Raw genomic sequence first — 21,620 nt, 5'->3', positions numbered from 1 at the left:
AATGTGGAGTGTGGACGGACATAAGATGATGGTTGAGCCCACTAAAAGCAGGAGGATCGTCCTAGGATCATTTTTCATATAATCATCAATGAGAGAAGTTCCAGAAGGCTATCTTTTCTTCATTCAGGTAAGACATACATTGTACAGAAATCTTCTTTGTAAAGAATCTATAGAAACATTTGATTCCTCAACTGTACATTAATCGCATTAAGTAAACAGTAGTCTGCCTGCATAATAAACGATAATAGTATTATAATACTTCGGTGGTTCACGATATTTTTACATTCGTTACAGTACCACGTACTACGCAATATGGACTTGAGCACTATCTTTGTTAGTTTCATGGCGTTTTTCTTGAAATGTGTTAGTGGGAATCTTTTGGATGTAGTGGTCTCTTTCGTGGTGTTAGATGAAAGACCTACGGCGTTGCTTGTGCCTGATTCATGTTGGAGTCATTGTAAGTAGACAGTTGGGCTCGAATGGTTAAAGAGCCTTTGGGCAGCTTGACAAATTTGATACTAGGTTCAGCAATTGACTAGTTACTAGGGGTGACTAGGTGACTATCACCCCACGTCCACGATTCTGTTAGTCTATTTCTGTTAGACTGTTAGATTTCTGTTCGACTTCAAGACTTTTTAAGTCTCCCAGAATTGGAAGCCTTAAACTTCGATGTACCTATTTAACTGCGCTTTTTTTGTTCATTTCATTTGATTAGACTTCATGACGGTATTCCGCTTCAGGCCTCGGAAAAAAGTATATTTCGGATGGTTGGACTTAAAGAAGTTTAATCGGCGATATAGATATTCCGTAAATAAATAAATAAAAAAACGAATTGCGCCATAATATGACGCGTTTCGCGGTCATCATCATTCACAGCTTTTCTTTCCCTTTTGCGGGTTATCATAAGCCTTGTACTATATTCCATGATAGGTTTTAATGAAGACAAAAAATGAGAGTATTCGTCAGAATTTGCTCAAATTAATGTGTTTATTCTATTTTACAGACAAGCTTAAAACTCTTGCTAAAGAGCTAAGTAACGTTGGCGTCAATACAGCTTCCTCGTTACAGCGGAACAGAACGGAATATGAACTGCAATACCTGCTCATCATGGCTGATCTGTCATGTCCTGGGGTGGACAGATTTTTAATACAGGTAAGAACATTCTGATATCTCTAGTATTAATTTTGCCATAATTTTTAAAGACTATTAGGTCCATTCTATTTCCACTATAAATTATTTTCTGCACCACTCTTCGGAAAAGTTTTTTTTTATTCGTATACTAAGTTTTACTGCAGGATGCAAAATGTTTTTGTCACGAAGTTTCAATGTTTTTAACGTAATTGAAGCAAACATAATAAATTTAAACAAACATCGGTGCCTTCAAAAACTAGGTTGGCCCATTAGATCTACCAGCTTTGCATAAGAAAGTTCCTTATCAAACATATTTCATTGTATAATGTTAAAAATATCATTTTCTCTTGGGTTCTGTTAATCAATTTCTGTTAAAATGATTGATTTGTGTAAATCGCCGACATTTTTCTATACCCAAGATAGTCAATAGCCATTGATTTCTCAAAATTCCTAACCTTTCTCTAGACCTAAGTGCAGTTCTAACCTCGTATTTTCAGGCCAGTAAAGACGGTTACTTCAAAGCACCGTACCGCTGGTTACTACTCAATGATGGAGAGGACCTATCAGTGCTGAACCACATCGATATTCTGGTTGATAGCGACCTGGTGGTAGCACAGAAGATTAGCGAAGAAAAATATTTGTATACGGAAGGTATTTGTCTAACATAGCAACATATGGTTTTTTACTAGTTGAAATGGTTCTGGCTGGAGCTTTGAAAGATATGCGACAGTAATAAACTGCCGATAAATAAGCCTTTGGTACAATTCCCCAGAAATTTAATTACAGGGAGAGTTACAATTTTATTCAGAATACTCTTCTTAGCAGTCAAGATCAGAACAATGGCATGTCCAAAACTAAGCGAAAACGTCAAACTAAAATTAAAAATTTCGAAATACTTACCAATACTTTTACACCTTGGAGTATAACATGCATGAATATTTAAAACAATCTCAAGGTGTAAATAATGAAAATCAACAAGTTGATATGTGAATGACTTTGATGGTTACTCACGGGGATATTCTTTTTATCCGCAGCCGTAGAGGTAAAAGTTATTGCATGATATGAATCATGTATGTATTGCAAATGGTCAAGTTAAAGTTTAGCAACCGATGATAATGATGAATCAACAAGTTGAGATATATTATAAGAAAGAACTTATATCCATATAGTTACATTTTCCGTGGGATTTCCGGGGAAAAAACTATCCTATTTTCTATCTCGATACACGCAACCCAACTTTACATTTGAAAATTTGTACAATTTTTTTCCAAGTGGGTTCGTAATGTTATTTTTAAGCAAATAATAAAACTACCTAGACATGTCATATACATTAAAATGCACTTAATCTTTTTACTTACTTATACACGCTTCAGTTTTATTATTTTGTCCTTTAATTTAAAATACGAGCAGTGCATGTCAATTGTATGCAAAAAAACTCATTTCCCGCTGAGCACAAAAAATCACCTTCAATGTTCGTACGTTTACATACCTAATATATTTTACTATACAAAGGACATTTCAATTCCATTATGGACATTTTAAGGAATTTATTTTTAACTACATACAGACCTACATACACACAAATCAAGCTTTTTCCAATAGGAGTAGGCAGAGACCGGAGGGGACGGAGTATCCAATTGTCCTGGCCACTTTATGAAGACTGTTGAAAGAACACCGTACTTCAGACAGACTATTCCAATCTAATTTATAATTAATTACGCCTTATTTTTGTATCGCTCTGTGTTTGGTACTTTGCACCAAAATCGAATGAAAAACAGTTCACTAGTTTTTGAGTTATCGCGACACAGATCGCACTAGATACTTTATACTAAGTATAAAATAGAGCAACAGTGATTTAAATCTATTAACGTGTTATCCTCCAACGAAATTATCTACCAATGTAAAAAGTCGTTAAAAAATTGAAATGACTTATAATTTTCTACTTGGGTGACAAGAACAAATTAGTTGAAACTGGTGTAAGATAAACTACCGTTACAATATTCAGTTATTAAAGCAGTCATAAAAACTTATACTACATGTCAATTATCTGGTACACGGTCTTAGTCGCCAATAACGCCAAATATAGATAAACCAGTGTTGGAACTAAATAGCTAACATTCGACGCAGGATCTATAAAAATACATTGCAACTTAATTAAAGTGTTTTACTAACTTATTTATCGATGTTATCACGGGGATTGATTGGTTTTCCTTCGATTACGGTAAAAGTTGATAATCGATTGTCTGTAGTCTAGGTATTGACCAGACAATAAATCGATCCAAGTCAATCAACAGAATCGTATATGATTTAAATTGATAAGAAACAGGGACCAGAGTAAAGAATAAAAAGCTTAATTTTGGCTTTGTCAATTAATTTTATTATCAATCAAAATCAAATCATTTATTCATTTAGGTCAAATATTGACACTTATGATAGTCGTTATTTTATCAATGTCTAGCGGCCAGCCCCGTATCCGCCCGGCTTTAAGAGTTATTTACAAAAAAACCTTTTCAATTTTTACACAAAATCATTTTTCTTGCACAACTCAATCTATTGAAAACCGCTTAAAAATCCGTTGCGTAGTTTTAAAACTTGGAAGACTTTGGAAAACTAAGTGGAAAGCTATTTTGTTTAAAAAAAATTAAACATTAGAACAATATTTAGATTTCTAAAACAAAGACAAAAACTATTTCCTTCTAAAAAGAACATTTAAATTAAAAACAATTCTAATATCTGTATATAAAATTATCAGATCCACGTAAAGCAAGTTGTAGGTCATATAACAAATCACTTAATCTTATAGATAGTTACGTACCACCACTGAATACTAAACAGCAGATAAATTTATTAGTTTCTAGTTCATTGCGGTATAGACAGGATCTTTAATTATTCCAGTAAATATCAAGTAGTTGGCAACCATTAATTTTAGTATTTGTCGATAATATTTGTTGGAATTATAATAGCTTAGCATCGTTTGCATACAAACATACTTACTATGTTCACATAGAAATAATCTAAGACTAAATAAACATTATTTAATTTTGTTGGAATCCCAATAACTTATTTTGCTATAGGTAACCTAGCCAATTGCGCTCACCGGTCAGTTAACGGTCTATGGGTTAAGCAAACCCTGGCGCAGTCATTTCATAGATGAATATGAAATATATTTTGTTTCCCGGGCTTTGGAGGGCATGTAAATGTATTATGTATTTATTTTGTTTTAGAGGTGATTTTTGAACACGATATATTGCGAAATCGCAAGCAGTCTCTTAATATAGGTAGGTATCTACTCAACAGTAAAAAACGTAATGAGTATATAATATCTTATGTATAAAAATTAATTGCCAAATGTGTTTTGTGTAAAATTGTCTTTAGGACACGGGAAAGGGTTTTATGGAGAGTAAAAAAAACAAAGAAAAGTACGATGAAACTTCGCGAGCTGTGCAGGTCAAAACGACAAATATTTAAATTGCTTCAAATATATTTGTTCTTGTATTCACAGCATACAAAATATCGGAAACCTCTGAAATCATTTACACAAAACGGGCAACATGGAGGAAGCAACATGAAGAATCTAATACTTCTATCACCAGTCTTTCTCCAAAGATCGAACCAGCAATAAAGAGGACCCGGTTTGGAATGACAGAAGATTATAGGCGCTCTAGAGTGTTGTCTTCTAGAAGGAATGATTTGAGAAGACATACGCTGACTATGATGAATGTGGTTACTGATAGTAATGAGACGAGGGTCCATATGGATGATAGATTGTAAGTATTTCTTTATTTTTCTTTTTCTTCTGTAAAAGGACAAAATAGAAATAATAAAATAATTTATTTCTCACCAATAACAAAATTGTGTGGTAATACAAAAAAATTACAATGAAAAGTTTGATGGACAACTGTCGTACTAAGAATTGCTCTTGTGTCACTAGGACACAAACATACAGACAACGGATACAAAGTACGACTAGACCCGAGATAATTATTTGTGGATCGCACAAATAATTGTTCCGTATGGCAATCGAACCCACTACCTCCCGGCGCACTGTGGCGATTTGAACCACTGCGCTACGGAGGCAGTCAAATTGCATTGTGTTTATTTAAAGGTTAAATAATTTCAATAAATAAAACTCGCATTTTTAGTTTATTACCTGTCATTTGCATAATAATGTTATTTACTAATTACATGCAGTCAGAACTTCTATAAATAAGACATCCTAAATCGCAATAACTTGACATTTGGTAATCACTAGAGGTACAAAAATTATGTTTATTACACTCCTTATTATTACAATAAAAAGACAAATAAAATATGAAATAATAAAAAACACCAATTAATATTGACAGTGTCAAAGATAATATCATAATTTGTATGAGTTTTCGATTATTATGCTAAATATACATATTTGGCGAGACATAATAGTAGGTATGTATGTAACCAGTTTGGCCAGTTTCGTAGTTAAATTCATGGATATATTTGCATAAAATTTCGTTGTTTATTTGGAAGATATATGCAAAATTATTATCACGTGGAATACCACGTTGACAGTAGAAAAAAAACTGTTGTTATGTAATCAATAATTACCTATTTAAATATGAAAGAAAATTCATTAGCATAAGATTTAATTCGATGATTATCCAGAAGTGCGTCAAAATAACACGCATTTTCAAAATAGAAAATAGTGAAATTACTATGTAAAAATGCTGTATAATCTATACTTACCTAAAAGTAATTTTCGATTGCAGTAATTATACTGATAATTTTATACAAAAAATTACGATTGCATATGTGGCAAACATATTATTTTTAGCTGGGTGTACATATTATTTTTGTGGTTACGACTTACAACGCCATCTATTGGCTATCATTGGGACTAAGCATTTTGTAACCAGAAATGGTAGAAAAATAAAATATCCTTCGAAGACACGAATCATTTTTCTTACAGCAAGAAAAACAAAGATCTTTAAGAATTATATGTATTTTTGTATATTAATAAATGCGGTATTCGTCCATTTGTTTGTGACATAAACTTCGCAAAGTTTCATCAACATTTGTTCAGAGTTTCAGACGTGACCGGAAGACCAAATCTACTTATTTTTGCTATATTGAATGTTCTAAGCGAGAAAGAGACGTAAAATACATTGTGCAAAGAAAGATGTAGGGCAAGAGGTTTAACTAAATCTAAAACTCTTCAGAATAATCTAGGTTTCTGAGTTTAGTAGAGTAATAGTCTATTTACTTGCATAGGCGCAGTGGTTATCGTGGGTTCGATTCCTACACTAAACAAATATTTGTGTGATCCACAGATAGCTGTTACGGACCTGGTTGAACTTACTTTGCCCGTTGTTTGTAGGTTTGTAAAAGTCCCTGCGACTTAAGAGCGATTCCTAGAGCGGGAAGTAGGTACTAAAAAATATTTTGTGCATAACCAATCTTCCTTCCTTCGATTCACTTTCACAGAAACCTCCATCAAGACTCAATAGCAAAGATGTCATACGCGGTGGTGAAGATCTGCTTCCAGATGCTGAACGCGACGGAACAGCTCATGTTCACGCACACGTGGGGGTACAAAGACAAGAACGGACAGTGGCAGGGCCTCGTCGACCATTTAATGAAGAAGGAAGCTGATCTTGGTGAGGATTTTTCCATCAGGTTTTTATATTCGAAGATATTAGCAGAAGTCGTTTTGACAGCCTCCGTGGCGCAGTGTTTAAGGTCTCCACGCTATTACCGATACGTATGGAGGTCGGTCGTGGGTTAGATTCCCACACGGGAAAATTATTTGTGCAATCCACAAATAGTAGTTTTGGGTCTGGTTGTACTTTGTGTTCGTTGTTTGTACGTTTGGAAAAGACACCGACACAATAGAGCAATTCATTGTCTTAAAAAAATCTTCCAGGTATTGTCGTTTCAATGTTAGTCCGCAGGTAGTGCCTACATTAGTGATTTGGAGTTTATTCATTGTTTTGGAGTTTATGCAGCTGCGGGTCCCAAGGTTTTGGGTTCGATTCCAGAGCGAATAAAGTGCTATTGGATCATTAAATTTTTTATGGGAGGTATATGTATTGCATGGAGAAACGTGGGTGTACTGTACACATGTACACCTTTGCTTATAAGAGGCGTGAAGCTATAAAAAAATCGAAGTAGTTTCTTGATTCTAAGTAGTTCAATGACATGGCGATGATCTGGTTTTAGCAGATTAATTGCTCTGAATCGGTATATAACGGTAGAACTAGTTCGATTAGATGTTTAAGGAACTAGATTTGCTAGTTTTAGTGCAACTAGCATTAGAGGGATTATGTTTTTTATAAGTTTCTTATAAATATAAGAACTCTTATCGCTCATTTGGAGCGACAGTGACGTATCTGCAAAAAAATGCAAAACTGACCTAAGTATACCAAAATGATCCCCATAATCTGTCTATGATTATGGGGATCATTTTGTCAGTTTTGCATTTTTTTGCAGATACGTCAATGTCGCTCCAAGTGAGCGTTATGATACAGCTGTCTCATCTCGGAGAAGTAGGCTTATAACACTATTTATTTTGTTATGTGGACTTCTAACTACTGCTACAATTGCACCGTGTCTTCAGAGTTCGACACTTAAGAACATTACATACATCGTGTGATAGATCTATCTTATTAGTTTTTCATTAACACTTTTGTCTGTCATTCACAAAATTTATAATCTTGTTTCTAGTATCAAAATAATAATAATGTCTTTTCCAAACCATGTCTATTTATTTGGCTTCATCCACATTCTCACAGGTTGTCATCACTTTTAGCGGCAACAGTAAGACTCTTTCCACAGGTACTTTAACAATCTTCACGCAAGACCGTATGAAGGTAGTGGACTACATCGCCATGGTCGGTTCCACGGCAGTTCGCTTCGTGTTCCGCGAGCCCCCCCTCTCATACATCTCTAATATCTTCGCGCTACCGTTCTCTGGGACTGTCTGGTTGGCTATACTGGTGTGCGTTCTGGGCTGCTCCGTGTTCCTGTATATTGCTTCTAAGTGGGAAGCCAGTATGAGTATGGTGAGTAGGTATTATTCTGCTGTAGTTAAGAAAATGTATGCTTACGGCCTTAGTTTTGGTAGCGGTAGTAAGTAAATGCGTCTCGGGATCGAAAGTCGGGATCTAAAATAAATTGTTCCCATTTGATTCGATTGCGTGAAGAAAGGATTTCGAGCTCAAAAATTGCTAAAATTGTAAGAACAAAATACTTACAAGCTGCAATTTGCATTTTCAGACGATATTTGTACAGAGATAGGTACATAAAACAACATGCAGGCAATGAATTAATGTAAATGAATTTATTAATACATCTTATGTTCGCTACAAAATCTTTCAGAAAAACACCTAAATTCAATAGTGTATTTGCGTCATGGGATGCGAGTAGCGAGAATGCACACAAAATTTATATTCAGCACTGCTTCCGTTACAAAAATGTTTCTTATACATATTTTCTTTAACGTTCATAGCGTCATGATTCGGAGTAACATCCTGATTCTATGTTCAGATAAGAACATACTCATGTGTGTATGTCATATCATATCATAAATCACCACGACTACACGATTCTATGTTTGTTTGTTTAATTAATATTAAAAGTACTTATTTACCTATTGTTTTCTTTTAGCATCCTCTCCAACTGGATGGGTCTTGGGCTGATATCCTTATTTTAATAATTGGAGCTGTTCTGCAGCAGGGTTGTACTTTGGAGCCAAGATATGCGGCAGGTAAGTTCCTCTAAAACATTATGGTCCTCACTTATGGATCTGGCTAAGCATAATATAGTGACATGTGGACATGCGATCCCGTGACCCGTACTCCTGCTCCACAGCTTCAGCTTTCTTGAGTCCCTCCCCACATATATCCCGGATTACTGTACCATTTAACCGCAACCCCAGTATTGCAGTAAATAAAAACGGAATTGAAAACCTACACCTTTTTAACTCAATTTTTTTTAACCCATTACTGTCCCACTGCAGGCCAAGGGTCTCCTCCCAAACGAGGGGGAGGGGTTAGACCTGGAATCCACCACGCTGGCCAAGTGCGGGTTGGGGACTTTGCACACCAACTTAACTCAATTATTATAATTTGACTGCCTCCGTGGCGCAGTGGTTTAGGTCACCACGCCGATATCACTGCATCGGGAGGTCGTGGGTTCGATTCCCACACGGAGCAATTATTTGTGCGATCCACAAATAATTGTTTCGGGTCTGGTTGTGCTTTGTGTCCGTTGTTTGTATGTTTGTAAAAGTCCCCGCGACACAAGAGCAATTCTTAGTGCGGGAGTTGTCTTTTTAAAAAAAGAAAAAAAAAAAAAAAATAATTTCAGGTCGCTGCGTAACCCTGATACTCTTCGTGGCGTTAACGATCTTATACGCGGCGTACTCCGCCAACATCGTGGTGTTACTCCGAGCCCCCAGTTCCTCAGTGAGGAGTCTACCCGACCTGCTCAACTCACCGCTCAAGCTTGGAGCCAGTGATTTTGAGTACAATCGGTATTTCTTTAAGGTAGGTATTTAAAAGTACTCATGTATTTCAGTTAATAATATCACGATCGCAACAATATTCTTATTTGGTGCTTGGCTATTTTCATTATCTCTCTAACTATCCGACGGATTTTGGTATTGGCGACCAATTCCACTCCTAATCAAATTGGTGCACAGGAGATGCCTTATAAATATATTTTCATCATAAAGATATTCCCAACAACCGTTGTCTCCTCTGTCCTGCCGATTTTTGTTATAAATTCTTGGCTTTATGAATAAACGATGTAGAAGAATAAGGCATTGATTTTGGACAAATCTTTTCTACCGACTGCAAAAAAGATTATCTCCACTTAGCTTACCAGATACACTAGTGCTCTATCTAACTGCTACTATTCATATTTTTAGCTTTATCTTGTTTTTACATTTCAGAAACTCAACGACCCAATACGCAAAGCGATTTATGACAAGAAAATAGCGCCAAAAGGGAAGAAACCCAATTTCTATTCCATGGAAGATGGCGTAGACAGAATAAGGAAAGTAAGTAAAAGAATGATCAAAAATACAATTACATAATTTTGCTACAGTTACAGAAAAGTTTATAATATATGACGTCGAGAAGCAGCTTAGTGTTCAGTAGCGCGATTTTCTACCACTATCGCCTTTTGATAACCGGCTAGCTATTGAAAAATGTCATATAAAAATCTGATCAGCGCCTCTAGCGGGCGCCGCCGCAACTATTTTTACATAACATTTTAAATATCAAACTCTCGATACTTGAAAGTAGCGACTTTAGAGAATCGGATTCGAATTCAAACTTGGTAACAATCAAGGAAGAAGAAGAGAGAAGAAACAATCACAGTGGCAAAAGTCACCAGAGCGCTATATTATTCTTACGTTTGCATTCCTAGTATGATTACGTTTCTATAATCCCATAGACCTCTTATAAGAGAGACCCCAATCCAGACAATACCGATAGAACATAATAATATATTATTAGTAACATTATCTATTTCTCTAATATAAATATTGCAAACTATGTTTTAATTTACATTTAAGATAAATAAATTCGTATCTCTAAAAATAAACACAGAAATCTTAGGTATCGTGTTAAAATAATAATAGGTATGTAAATTACACTATCACCTTTGACATGTTTTATAAGTCAAAACTTGAAAACGTAAATAGGTATTATGATCTCATATTAGTTGATACACAAGTGTTTAAACAGCTACTTAAATACAGTAGGTACTCAATATAATTCTTAACAATATTAGTATTGACTTTTCGTAGAGCTATATAGAAATTAAGTTAAGTCCCAACTTGGGACTTAAATAAGGGTCTTTATGTAACTACTACTGTTACTGCTGGTATATAAGAACTATCCTTGCTCATATTATGTATATGAAAGTATGTTTTAGGCACGCAAAAATGTTAGAATAGATTTGCTTAAAATGCATGGCAAACGAATACTTTAAGAACTTATATAAATAGAGGATATCTTATGTCTTGTAAAATCTTTTGATGCAAATAAAACCATACCTATACATATAGACTGAACCTATTATTATCTTATTTATTTTCTGGCCTGTGTAGAGTATTCTGAAGCAAACGAAAGTAAAAGCGATGCTCATAACTATACCAATAAGTTACCAAGCCGTTCTTAAACTAGCGGTACTTATTATTTATCACTTCAAAAGCCCATTCATTTGCAAAAAAAGAAGGTTAGTACATACTGTACATAGATAAGTACCTATATCAATAGTGAACCCTTAATTGGCCAACTGTAGCACAAGACGAGGTGGCCGAGAGGTTAAGGCGTTGGACTGCTAATCCAATGTGCTCTGCACGCGTGGGTTCGAATCCCATCCTCGTCGGATTTTGTTTTTGTAATTTTGTGTTTTTTTTTGTATAAATTTAGTGATTAGTTATTTATCTTTGTATTTACGTTGTGTGGCCGAGATTTTATGTGACAAATTACCAATTTAAATGCTAAGAGTGATTTTATTCTCGCTGTTGTATGAACACAAATTAGTACAGGCTTAAATTATTACCAAAGTATGTCTTAATGTTATTACAATACGGTTAAAATTAGATTTCTTTTAGTTTGAGATAAAATTATAGGTACACGTCTTATGACACTAAAAAATGTCAAGGGCGGACTATATACTATCAAATAACTAGAGTAAACTTTGCATAAAAGGCTTTCTACAAAGTTGTCGGACTATATCATTCGTAGAGATTGCTTGGTATAAGTAGGGTTACAGCATACTTCGCTCTGAAATAGCTAGGAATGATGATGATGATGAAGCTAGAAATCCCAATAGCTCTACGCATTTTTTTTGTTTTTCCATCCAGGGTCTATTCGCGTTCCACATGGAGCTGAACCCTGGCTACCGACTAATTCAGGAGACGTACCATGAAGATGAGAAGTGTGACCTGGTGGAAATAGATTATATAAATGAAATTGATCCATGGGTGCCGGGGCAGAAGCGGTCGCCTTTTAAAGACCTGTTTAAAATCAAGTAAGTCAATCTTAGCGAAATGATCGAGGAATTTATTGTCTTTGAGACTTACCGAATAAAGTCTCTCTAGCCAGACCTAAATTAAGCAATCAGGCGAGGTTTGGACAATAACTAGATATATTATGTAAATAAATAAAGGATCCTAGATGTAATTTATACCGTATACAAATTTGTACAAGCTTACATATCGCGGGCTGCAAGCCATAGGGTCAAGAAATAGTTTTTCTCTAATTTATAAAGTTATAAAGATCTTTTGTCTCCTGAAATTGAATGCGATATTTAACCAATAGTTGATGACACTAGCAAAATTTTAATTGGCATCGTAATCGACAATCTTAACTACTACTACTAACTATTTACCATTTTCTTTTCCCGGGTCCACATGCCATGTCTACAAACCACCTGCTTACATTTCTTCCAGTTTCCTCAAGATCCGTGAATCAGGAGTGCAAGCGAACATCCACCGGCGGCTCACCGTGGCCCGGCCTCGATGTTCCGGTACCGTATCTACCTTCAGCAGCGTGGGCATCACTGACATGTATCCAGCGTTACTGATGACTTTGTACGGCATGCTGCTGGCTCCAGCCGTGCTGGTTATGGAGATATTGTATAAGAGATTGTGAGTATTTAGTGGAGTTAAAGAAATGAAACAGTAGTACACGCTATCTTTGTAGTTTTAGGCTGTAATCTGCCAAATCCTGTTCATGTATTTGGTACCTGTTAAGAAACGTTATTGGCACCAAACACTAGCTGGTATAACATATGTACTTTTTTGATAGAAAACCAAGACTACTCAAAGACCCTATTACCTTTTCCATACAGAACTTAGTCATAGTACGTATGGATTGAATGTGGGTAGCAGTTTCTTCTTTGAAAAAAGGTGAAACAAAATATTTTCAAAGAATCTGTAATATATAATCAACTACTTTATTAAGTAATTCTGTAGGCTATGCTGATAATCATTTTATTGTAAAATTATTGTACAAAAGAAAAAGTAACAACTTCGACGAGGATGGGATTCGAACCCACGCGTGCAGAGCACATTGGATTAGCAGTCCAACGCCTTAACCTCTCGGCCACCTCGTCTCACAATCTACTCAGTTAATCGAGGGTTCAAGATTAAATGTTGAACCTACTTTTCACTGTACATATTCTGCCGTTTTAGGTAACAATATTAACTGAAGCTAAGCACTTACTTATTAATAAGATGATTTCAAACAGATCTTTCAGACTCAACTCAACTGAAGTGTCATAATGTTCTGACATCTTCAATCATCATCATCATCAGCATCATCATCATCAATAAATAAATCATATGTTTTGTTACAGAATAAATATGCGAGAACTAAAGCAACGTACAAAAGACGAAGACCCTATTCCGTTTCGCCACTAGAACGTTGCGGGACTCCCTGTAAAATACTAAGAAAATATCTACAGTAAAACTTCGCTGGTAGCCGATAATATGACCAATAAAACAGTCACAGAATTGCTGTTTTATTCATAACTCTGTTCTTTTACAAATAGATAATGAGAACGTCAACTTGATGTCACCATCAGACCTTTGTACGAACATGAAATATTCAATGAATTGTTATGTAAAACACACATAATTATCTTAGTAAAATGTTTTTCTTCTACACGAGTTGCGCTTCGGTTTTGTTTGATTTTTTGGTAGAATATTGATTTAAGAATATCGGTAGTGCTTATGTGAAATGATATAAAAAATGTTCAATTAAGTAATAACATTTTATAAGAGGACTTTAACTGTTAAAATATTATATGAACGACTCTAAAAAATTTATAAGTTTAGAGCAGTTTTTCCGAACCAGTGGTCCGCGGACCCCCAGCGGTCCGTAAAAGTCAAAATATGGTCCGCAAATGATTAAAAAATTTAAAATTTTCAGTGTGATTATTACACTTTCTTTTTAATATACTTACATAGTGGTCCCTGCTAACAAGAATAAAAGTGGCCCCGGACTAAGAAAAGGTTGGGAACCCCTGGTTTAGAAGAACGTATCTTATCGGTCTACTAGAGTGTTTTTTTATGGACATAATACCTAAGCTTAAAATAGCTTCCCCGGGAAAAATATTTTATAATGAAAGCCAGGTTTCATGTCATGGAAATTTGTGTCCCATGGTGGGAAAAATTGTTGGACTAAACAGACAAACAGTCCTACATTGTTTGTAGTACCTACTTAAGTACTATTATCTTATGTTTTCTTTATTCATAACTGACGGACCATCCTCTTACTAGCAAAAAAAAAGAAAAGTTTTAGTCATTCCTGTTTACTTTACCCGTTCTTAACCTTAGTTGATTGTGGTAGCTTGAAAGGTTAACCTGAAGGTTGAAACCAGCAATGGATTAATATCTTATTTAAATACTTAACATAAATATGAGTTAGCCTAAATACAGCAGATAAATTGTATTTAGCTTAATAATCCGTTAAACCCGTTCTTTGTCATAAGTTTTTCAAAATGGTCGCCATATTTCTTCTCTTCTTACTCATAATACAAACCCCGGTTTTCGCTAAAGATGAAACAACAATAAATTTTATAAAGCTGTTTATTATAAACGAACAAAAACCTACGCATCTAATCTACGGTGGACTGTGTTGGAAGAAAAGTAAGTACCCGTACGCTTATTTGATTAAATTTAAATGTTAAACATTAACTTCTAACAAATAAATTTAGATATTATGATTTCCAATCACTCCAATAAAATAAAATAAATTTAACCCATTACTCCCACTGCTGGGCAAGGGTCTCCTCCCGTAATGAGGGAGGGGTTAGGCCTTGAGTCCACCACGCTGGCCAAGTGCGGGTTGGGGACTTTGCACGCCCTCAATGAATGTTTTAAACAAATTTTTAGGCATGCAAGGTTTCCTCACGATGTTTTCCTTCACCGTTGGAGCATGTGATAATTATTTCTAATACACACATAACTTGGAAAAGTCATTGTTCGAACCTGCGACCACTTGCGTGGGAGGTGTCTCACTCCAATAGCTATTAAATAAATACTTAGCATCCAATAATCTTACATATGGACGGCTTTAAGCAGGGTATCACCAAAATTGTATATCATACATACATACGTATGCCACCAAAAAGACAATTTAATATCATACCTGCACAAAAAAATCAAGATTCGGACGACTTCCGGCTGCAAAAACACGCTGCACACAGTCCGACTGCATACCAGCACAAAGCATTTTTGTACTTTTGATTTTGAACTTAATCAGGTAAATAATATGATCCTTTTTCAGATATAATAAACAAATTCGTTGTACAAATGTCGAAGATAGGGTCGAGGACTTCGGCTTCTTTTGAACCAAGGATCAAATACCAGGATCATCAGATCATGTTTATCACAGATTTAAACTGTCCGGAATCCAAAAGGGTGTTGGCTCTTGTAAGTTTACCCCTATTATATTTTATTCTTAACCCCTAATGTAGCCCCACGTCAGTTTCCAGTCTTTTATAATATTGACAATCAGTCATTCAATATAATAGTCATTAGTCTGCTACACACCGGTCAGCTCTTTTTCCGTATACTCACCGTTTGGAAGTATTATTGTTATATAGTAATATATAGAGATTCCTCTTTGAGGTGAATACAGATCATTAGTACCTATTGAGTCACTAGGACTCCAAAAGACCTAAACAAAATTCTACTTCCATACTCGGTGTTCATTAAAATTACCACATCAAATTAAAAGTAAATCAAGGGTTGCAATAATGATAGTTGATGTTCTCCAGGCTTCTTCAAGGGAGTTGTTCCAGTTCACATACCGTTGGTTAATCCTCACTTACACAAGGGAACAGTCGGAGCTGACTCAGCTACAGAAAGCTCCAGTGCTGCCTGATAGCGATGTGGTTGTCGCTGAGAGAGTGGGGCAACAGTTCCAGATGGTTGAGAGTAAGTAAATCTTAAAACCCATGGGCAGTTAGAATTTTTGCCATCAAATTATAATATTTCGGCATGGAATTAAAGTTAGCAAGAGTAAATACAGCCCATTAAACGACAAAATACATTTGATGAGGTCACCCCTAGGTAGATGTTTGGTTAAAAGACTAAATAAAAAAAAACTCAATCTTTTCTTTGCATAATGGCCACTCCTACACCTATGTCTGGTCTTTTATTTAGTGTTTGTGTATCTACTCTAAAAGTATTTTAATTAGTCAGACAAACCATTTCAGCCTAAACAATTATGGGAAGTACTATTTTTATTTTTCAATATTTCTTATTTTCCTGTTACAAAGAGCACAGACCAGGAGTAAACGGTTCAATGATAACATCTCCGCGAGGGTACTACAACGGCAGCCTGGTGGACGTCAGACCTCATAGAGAGCTGTACCGAAGACGACGTAACCTGATGGGCCATCCCGTCTCCGTGTCCAATGTTATTCAGGATAGTAACACTACGAGAGAACACTTGCCTAAGGAGGATCGATTGTAAGGAATATCTAAAGCAATTCTATAAGTAAACTGCAAAGACTAGCTGGGCCAGTTTGGTACAAACGATTTCTTGATATTCTTTTTAAATAAATTTCCAACTTGCTTATACATTACTAGTTCATTAAATAAAAGTAACAAAAAAGAGAAGTTAAATGGTCGGCATAAAGCATCAAGGCATTTCAAACTTTCAATCAATGTTGCGCAAGAATGGATTTAAGCATTCAATATAAAATATTTATGTGGTTCCATTATATTAACGTCGTATCTCGCCGATGGAAATACACCTGCATGCTCTGTATACCATTTACATCAGTATACTAGTATCCTCTCGAAGACTGCATTTTTTCATTTCAGGGAGCTTCAATACGACTCCATCACCAAAGCATGCTGGTCTGCCGCTAGGATTGGCTTTGACATGATGAATGCAACTGCTCGGTACATATTTAGTTACCGCTATGGATACAAAGTCAACGGCAACTGGTCTGGCATGATTGCTGATCTTTATGACAATAAGGCTGATATGGGTAGGTTTATTATTTTTTACAGGTATCATAAGAAGAATTTTAAGAACATTTTCATTTGCAATACGCTTTCCATTCATAGGTTTATACTATAAGTACCATCCCTTGATGATATTTCTTTCTAAATATATCAGCTTAGCCTTTCCTCTAAGCTACGATGTTGGAGTCGGCTTCCAGTCTCACCGGATGCAGCTGAATATCAGTGTTTTAAATGGAGCGACTGCCTATCTGACCTCCGCAACCCAGTTACCTGGGATAACACGATACCCTTCGGTGAGACTGGTTGTCAGGCTTCTGACTACTGTTAACGACTGTCAAAGATCTTCGAAAATGACAGCCGGGACCCACAATTTAACGTGCCTTCCGAAACACGGAGGAACTCGATATTTATAAGATGGTCACCCAACAATTCCAACCAACAAATCAACCTCGGCAAGCATGGCTTAACCTCACAGATCGATCCGCGCGGCTGCTGTACGGCTAAAAAAGTTTTGTGACTTGTGTTTCTAGGAACTAACTGCGTGATCTTCCGCGACCGTTTTGATGTGGTGACGTACACCGACCTGGTGGCTCCAATGAGGATGTTGTTCATCTTCCGCCAGCCCCCCCTCGCGTACGTGGCTAATGTGTTCTACCTACCATTCTCCACGAGGGTCTGGGTGACTATTGCAGTGTGTACCATGATCGCTACTGTTACTCTGTTCTTGGCTAGCAAGTGGGAAGTCGCTATTACTAGGGTAACTATAATTTCTATGTTTCATAAAGATATTAGATATTTAATTTACGGATTTGGGTGGCGGAATAATTGGCCCAAGCCAAGCCCAAAAGTACATATTAAGTTCACCACGTTTGTACGCATAGAGCATTTTTTCTTTTTGTAGTTTCGGATCCAGGAGAATAATTATCAGTCTTCCGTTAAATTTTCTTCATAACACAGCTTTTGACCAAACAGTACGTGCTCATTCACGTTGACTCGCGGGCGCGGTGGCGGGCGCGGTCGCGAAATATCAAACATATGGCGATGTACCGAAGTGTTCACGTACAAACCGTTCGCGCGGTCTAAGTCGCGGGCGAGCTAGCGGCGTCGCGCGCGGCCCGCGTGGCGCGCTCGCGCCAATATCAAACAAGTGAAGATGTTCGTGTGTGTTCACGTCGAACTAGCGGTGGCGGGCGCGATGTCAAGTAAGATCAACCAGTTTGAGCCAGTTTGAGCCAAACGCCCGCCTGGCGGCCAACGTGAACACAAATCGCCACGTCCCCGCGACCGCGCCCGCCACCGCGCCCGCGAGTTCCAACGTGAACAAGCACTACCAAAGCGATTCTTAGACTATATTGAAGAATCATGATTTAATTGATATTTTGCAGAAATGTACTCAACAACAGTTGGACGGCAGTTTAGGCGACGCTTTGCTGCTAACTATGAGTGCTCTTACTCAGCAGGGTTGCTACATAGAGCCTTCGCGAGCTCCAGGTAAAGTATAAAAGATCTCTATATCTTACAGATCCAGCTAGTGGGTAGATACTTAACATAAAAACAAATAAAATAAGATTTTACAGGCTGATTATACAATGAAACCTTTTGGTTATACCTAAAGATGCGTTCAAAGCAGCATTTAGCGCACTCGAGAAGCAATACAAGTTCCAATCTTTCCTTGCGCCTTAAGAAAAAATGGCATTGATGACTATACATGGGTGAGTTTTGCTCCGACGTTTTCTGTGTGCGACACGTTTTTGTCATAGACAAGAAACTATTAATGAATAATGGGAGCATTCCTCTTTCAGTGCCTACGGTTTCAGCCCCTTTTTTCCTGTAAGGTGATTATTTTCTTGAAACCCCTTCACAAGAATAATTAACAACATTTTTGTTATAGGACGCATGATGTTATTCGTCCTATTCACTGCACTGATGGCACTCTACGCGGCGTACTCGGCCAACATCGTGGTGCTGCTGCAGGCACCGTCAGACTCCATCCGCAGTCTGCCGCAGCTCGCCGCCGCCAAGATCACGCTAGCTGCCAACGATGTTGATTATAATTACTTTGTTTTTGTAAGTTAAAATGTCGAAATATTGAGGACTGAATTTTCTTTGCTCCTTTGCGCGGATACTCGTATCATGTACACTTCTGTGCTATAAAATAACCGTTCTAGGCCGTTGGCATAAGTGGCACAAACAATCAATATCCTAGATGGTACGTGACGTGCACCACATTAGCGTAAAAGGAATTCAGACCTTAGTAAACTCTTGACAGATATTTTTAGAAGGTGCATGCATCATTCTACTTTAATTATTAAAACTTCTCTTGTTACAGAACCAGAATAATGGAACTCTTGGAACGTCAATCCGTGAAAGAATATTTCCACCAAATGGCAAACCACAGGTTTACAGCTTAGCTGAAGGTGTTGAGAAAATAAGAAAGGTAATCATTTATCTAAAACCGACCTTCTACATACTACTTACGAATCAATTTAGACTGACACCGTTTGTTTGCTTCCAGGGTCTCTTCGCGTTGCATTCAGTAGCAGAACCGGTTTATCGTAAAATTGAAGCAACATTTCTGGAGAGTGAGAAGTGTGATATATCGATCGTGGATTACTTGGTCACGTTTGATTCTTTTACTCCTGTGAGAAAGGGATCTCCATATTTGGAGCTGATCAGGGTTGTGTCAGTATTTTAGTAATTATTGTTATTACTTGTAGTAACCATCTATTTTGTTTTTTTCTTAGGGGTGGGGGTGCGGGCCTGTAACTTGGTCACTCCTCGACCATGGTTGATCTTTTATTTATCTAGTAAACATCTTTACATTATCAGTTAGTATATTTTACATTAGATTTTGTACTAAGTACTCTTTTTGCCACGTCAGATTCGGGGCACTGCGGCACTCATTAGTAATTGGTATGCCCCCTAGTGGTACCAGTTTGTAATCTTCTGAGTAGGATTATGCGTATCTTATATATTTACATAACCAATGATAGGTCATAGAAGTAGGCTTCTACTCCAAAAGTTAGATCTAGAATGATCTATCATCAGCAATTCGTGTTTAATCAAAGCTTATCCGAAATTTGCCTATCAACAGCCACAAACAAATCCGCGAGTCTGGCATCCAGTCAGCCATTCGCCTCCGCTACCTGGTCTCCAAGCCTCATTGCACCACCAAGATGTCCTCGTTCAGCAGCGTGGGCTTCATGGATATGATGCCAGTACTCATCCTCATGCTGTACGGGGTTGCCGTCTCCGTAGCTATCGTGATAGCTGAGATTACCGTGCATCATTTGTAAGGAACTCGTACCGTTTTATGAATTTAAAACAATGTGAAAACCTTAGAACAAGCTACTTCATATCTTTATAAACCGACAATTCTCAAAATGGTCATCTCTAATAATGCTTTCCTTTTTACAGAATGAATAGACATGGAAACAAGAGAACATCGAAAGTGCAGTTCATAAGAACGGTGAAATTTTAAACACTTCACTCAGAGTAGAGAAAATTAAAATTATTGTAGATCCAAGCTTTTGTTATTTTTTCTGCTTTCAATATGTATGATATAATACTTACCTTATCGAGAAGTATATTTGTTGTTCATAAATATATACGGATTTGCTTGTAACGTAAATAAATCAATATTAATAAAACGTGTTTTATTTCACCGTCTCAAAAGTACACAGGGTTCAATGAATTGATTTACAAATTATTATACCTACTCGTCATCAAAATACTTTCTATGGGACCTTAATAGTTATTATTTCATTGATTTCGTTTGATTAAATTTCTTTTCCGCTGCTTTTTGCGTTCGGAATGAATTAGTTTTTCGAGTATTATCAATTTTTTTATGTCGTTGTAAATGTTTCAGCGCCTTTTGGCTAGCTTCTATGTTGTAAACTTGATTGTGAAATGGAGAGTTTTCCGGAGACAACCTTTTAGTCTGCTGATTTTGTAAACTCTTAGTTTTAAGTTTCGACGGTAAAGGTTGTACCGCAGCCTTCCTTTTAGTCTTTGGACCGTCGCGTAAGCCGTTCAATCTGTCTTCATATTGTATAGCCATTGTCCTGTTTTGTGGTCGTCTGATTGCATCCTCAGACTTCGTATCAGGACTACAAATAGTTCCAGCGGACATATTCATCACCATTACTCGAAGGTCCAATAATGTCTGTCCTTGATAATTTACGTCATCCTGCAGCTTGTCCAGTTTTTTTTCGAAATGCTTAAAAGCACACATCATTCGCTGCACACCATCCACTGGCCTGTTTCTTTGTAGGGACATTCTGCTATTTTAGTAGGTGTACTAGGTGTATCGATATTATTGCATTAAAACTTTCAATTTTTTATTTACTGACTGACATTTTTTACTGTAAATAGATTGTGACTAGATTGTGACTTTTATATTCTTTATACGTTATGGTCTTAATTGAAACCTTTATTCATCCGTGGACTCATTACAAATAAAAAACAATTTACCTACGGTACCTACTCTACAACATTAATTCAATCATAT

The 21,620-nt window shown here is 36.6% G+C and overlaps 2 protein-coding genes and 2 non-coding genes across 5 annotated transcripts; 3 read left to right on the top strand and 1 right to left on the bottom strand.

Annotated features, from left to right (window-relative positions):
• The first annotated feature begins 312 nt into the window (after positions 1-312).
• Positions 313-13,600, top strand: LOC142979870 (ionotropic receptor 75a-like). Of its 2 annotated transcripts, XM_076125085.1 has the most exons (11): positions 313-457; positions 1,004-1,152; positions 1,629-1,782; positions 4,634-4,898; positions 6,592-6,764; positions 7,942-8,168; positions 8,773-8,872; positions 9,475-9,653; positions 10,061-10,168; positions 11,987-12,153; positions 12,575-12,776. In XM_076125085.1, exons 1-11 carry the CDS (start codon positions 313-315, stop codon positions 12,774-12,776), a joined length of 1,869 nt encoding a protein of 622 aa, XP_075981200.1. The 2 variants fall into 2 exon arrangements, with proteins under 2 accessions (XP_075981200.1, XP_075981198.1); XM_076125083.1 differs by lacking the exons at positions 313-457; positions 1,004-1,152; positions 1,629-1,782 and adding an exon at positions 13,483-13,600 and having other exon boundaries at positions 4,766-4,898; positions 12,575-12,772.
• On the top strand, positions 11,424-11,505 carry TRNAS-GCU (transfer RNA serine (anticodon GCU)). Its single transcript has one exon. It is a non-coding gene; the product is annotated as a tRNA-Ser (tRNA).
• On the bottom strand, positions 13,158-13,239 carry TRNAS-GCU (transfer RNA serine (anticodon GCU)). Its single transcript has one exon. It is a non-coding gene; the product is annotated as a tRNA-Ser (tRNA).
• A 994-nt stretch (positions 13,601-14,594) lies between the features above and the next one.
• LOC142979843 (ionotropic receptor 75a-like) lies at positions 14,595-20,668 on the top strand. The gene is made up of 12 exons (XM_076125033.1): positions 14,595-14,776; positions 15,417-15,562; positions 15,910-16,069; positions 16,414-16,606; positions 16,964-17,133; positions 17,641-17,867; positions 18,496-18,601; positions 19,002-19,177; positions 19,440-19,547; positions 19,626-19,792; positions 20,205-20,402; positions 20,528-20,668. Exons 1-12 carry the CDS (start codon positions 14,629-14,631, stop codon positions 20,589-20,591), a joined length of 1,863 nt encoding a protein of 620 aa, XP_075981148.1. The 5' UTR covers positions 14,595-14,628; the 3' UTR covers positions 20,592-20,668.
• Positions 20,669-21,620: the final 952 nt, after the last annotated feature.

Source organism: Anticarsia gemmatalis, chromosome 17 (genome assembly GCF_050436995.1).
Source record: "Anticarsia gemmatalis isolate Benzon Research Colony breed Stoneville strain chromosome 17, ilAntGemm2 primary, whole genome shotgun sequence".
Lineage (NCBI taxonomy): Eukaryota > Metazoa > Arthropoda > Insecta > Lepidoptera > Erebidae > Anticarsia > Anticarsia gemmatalis.
Note: the sequence above shows the minus strand (reverse complement) of the source record. Positions and strands in the feature narration are given on the sequence as shown.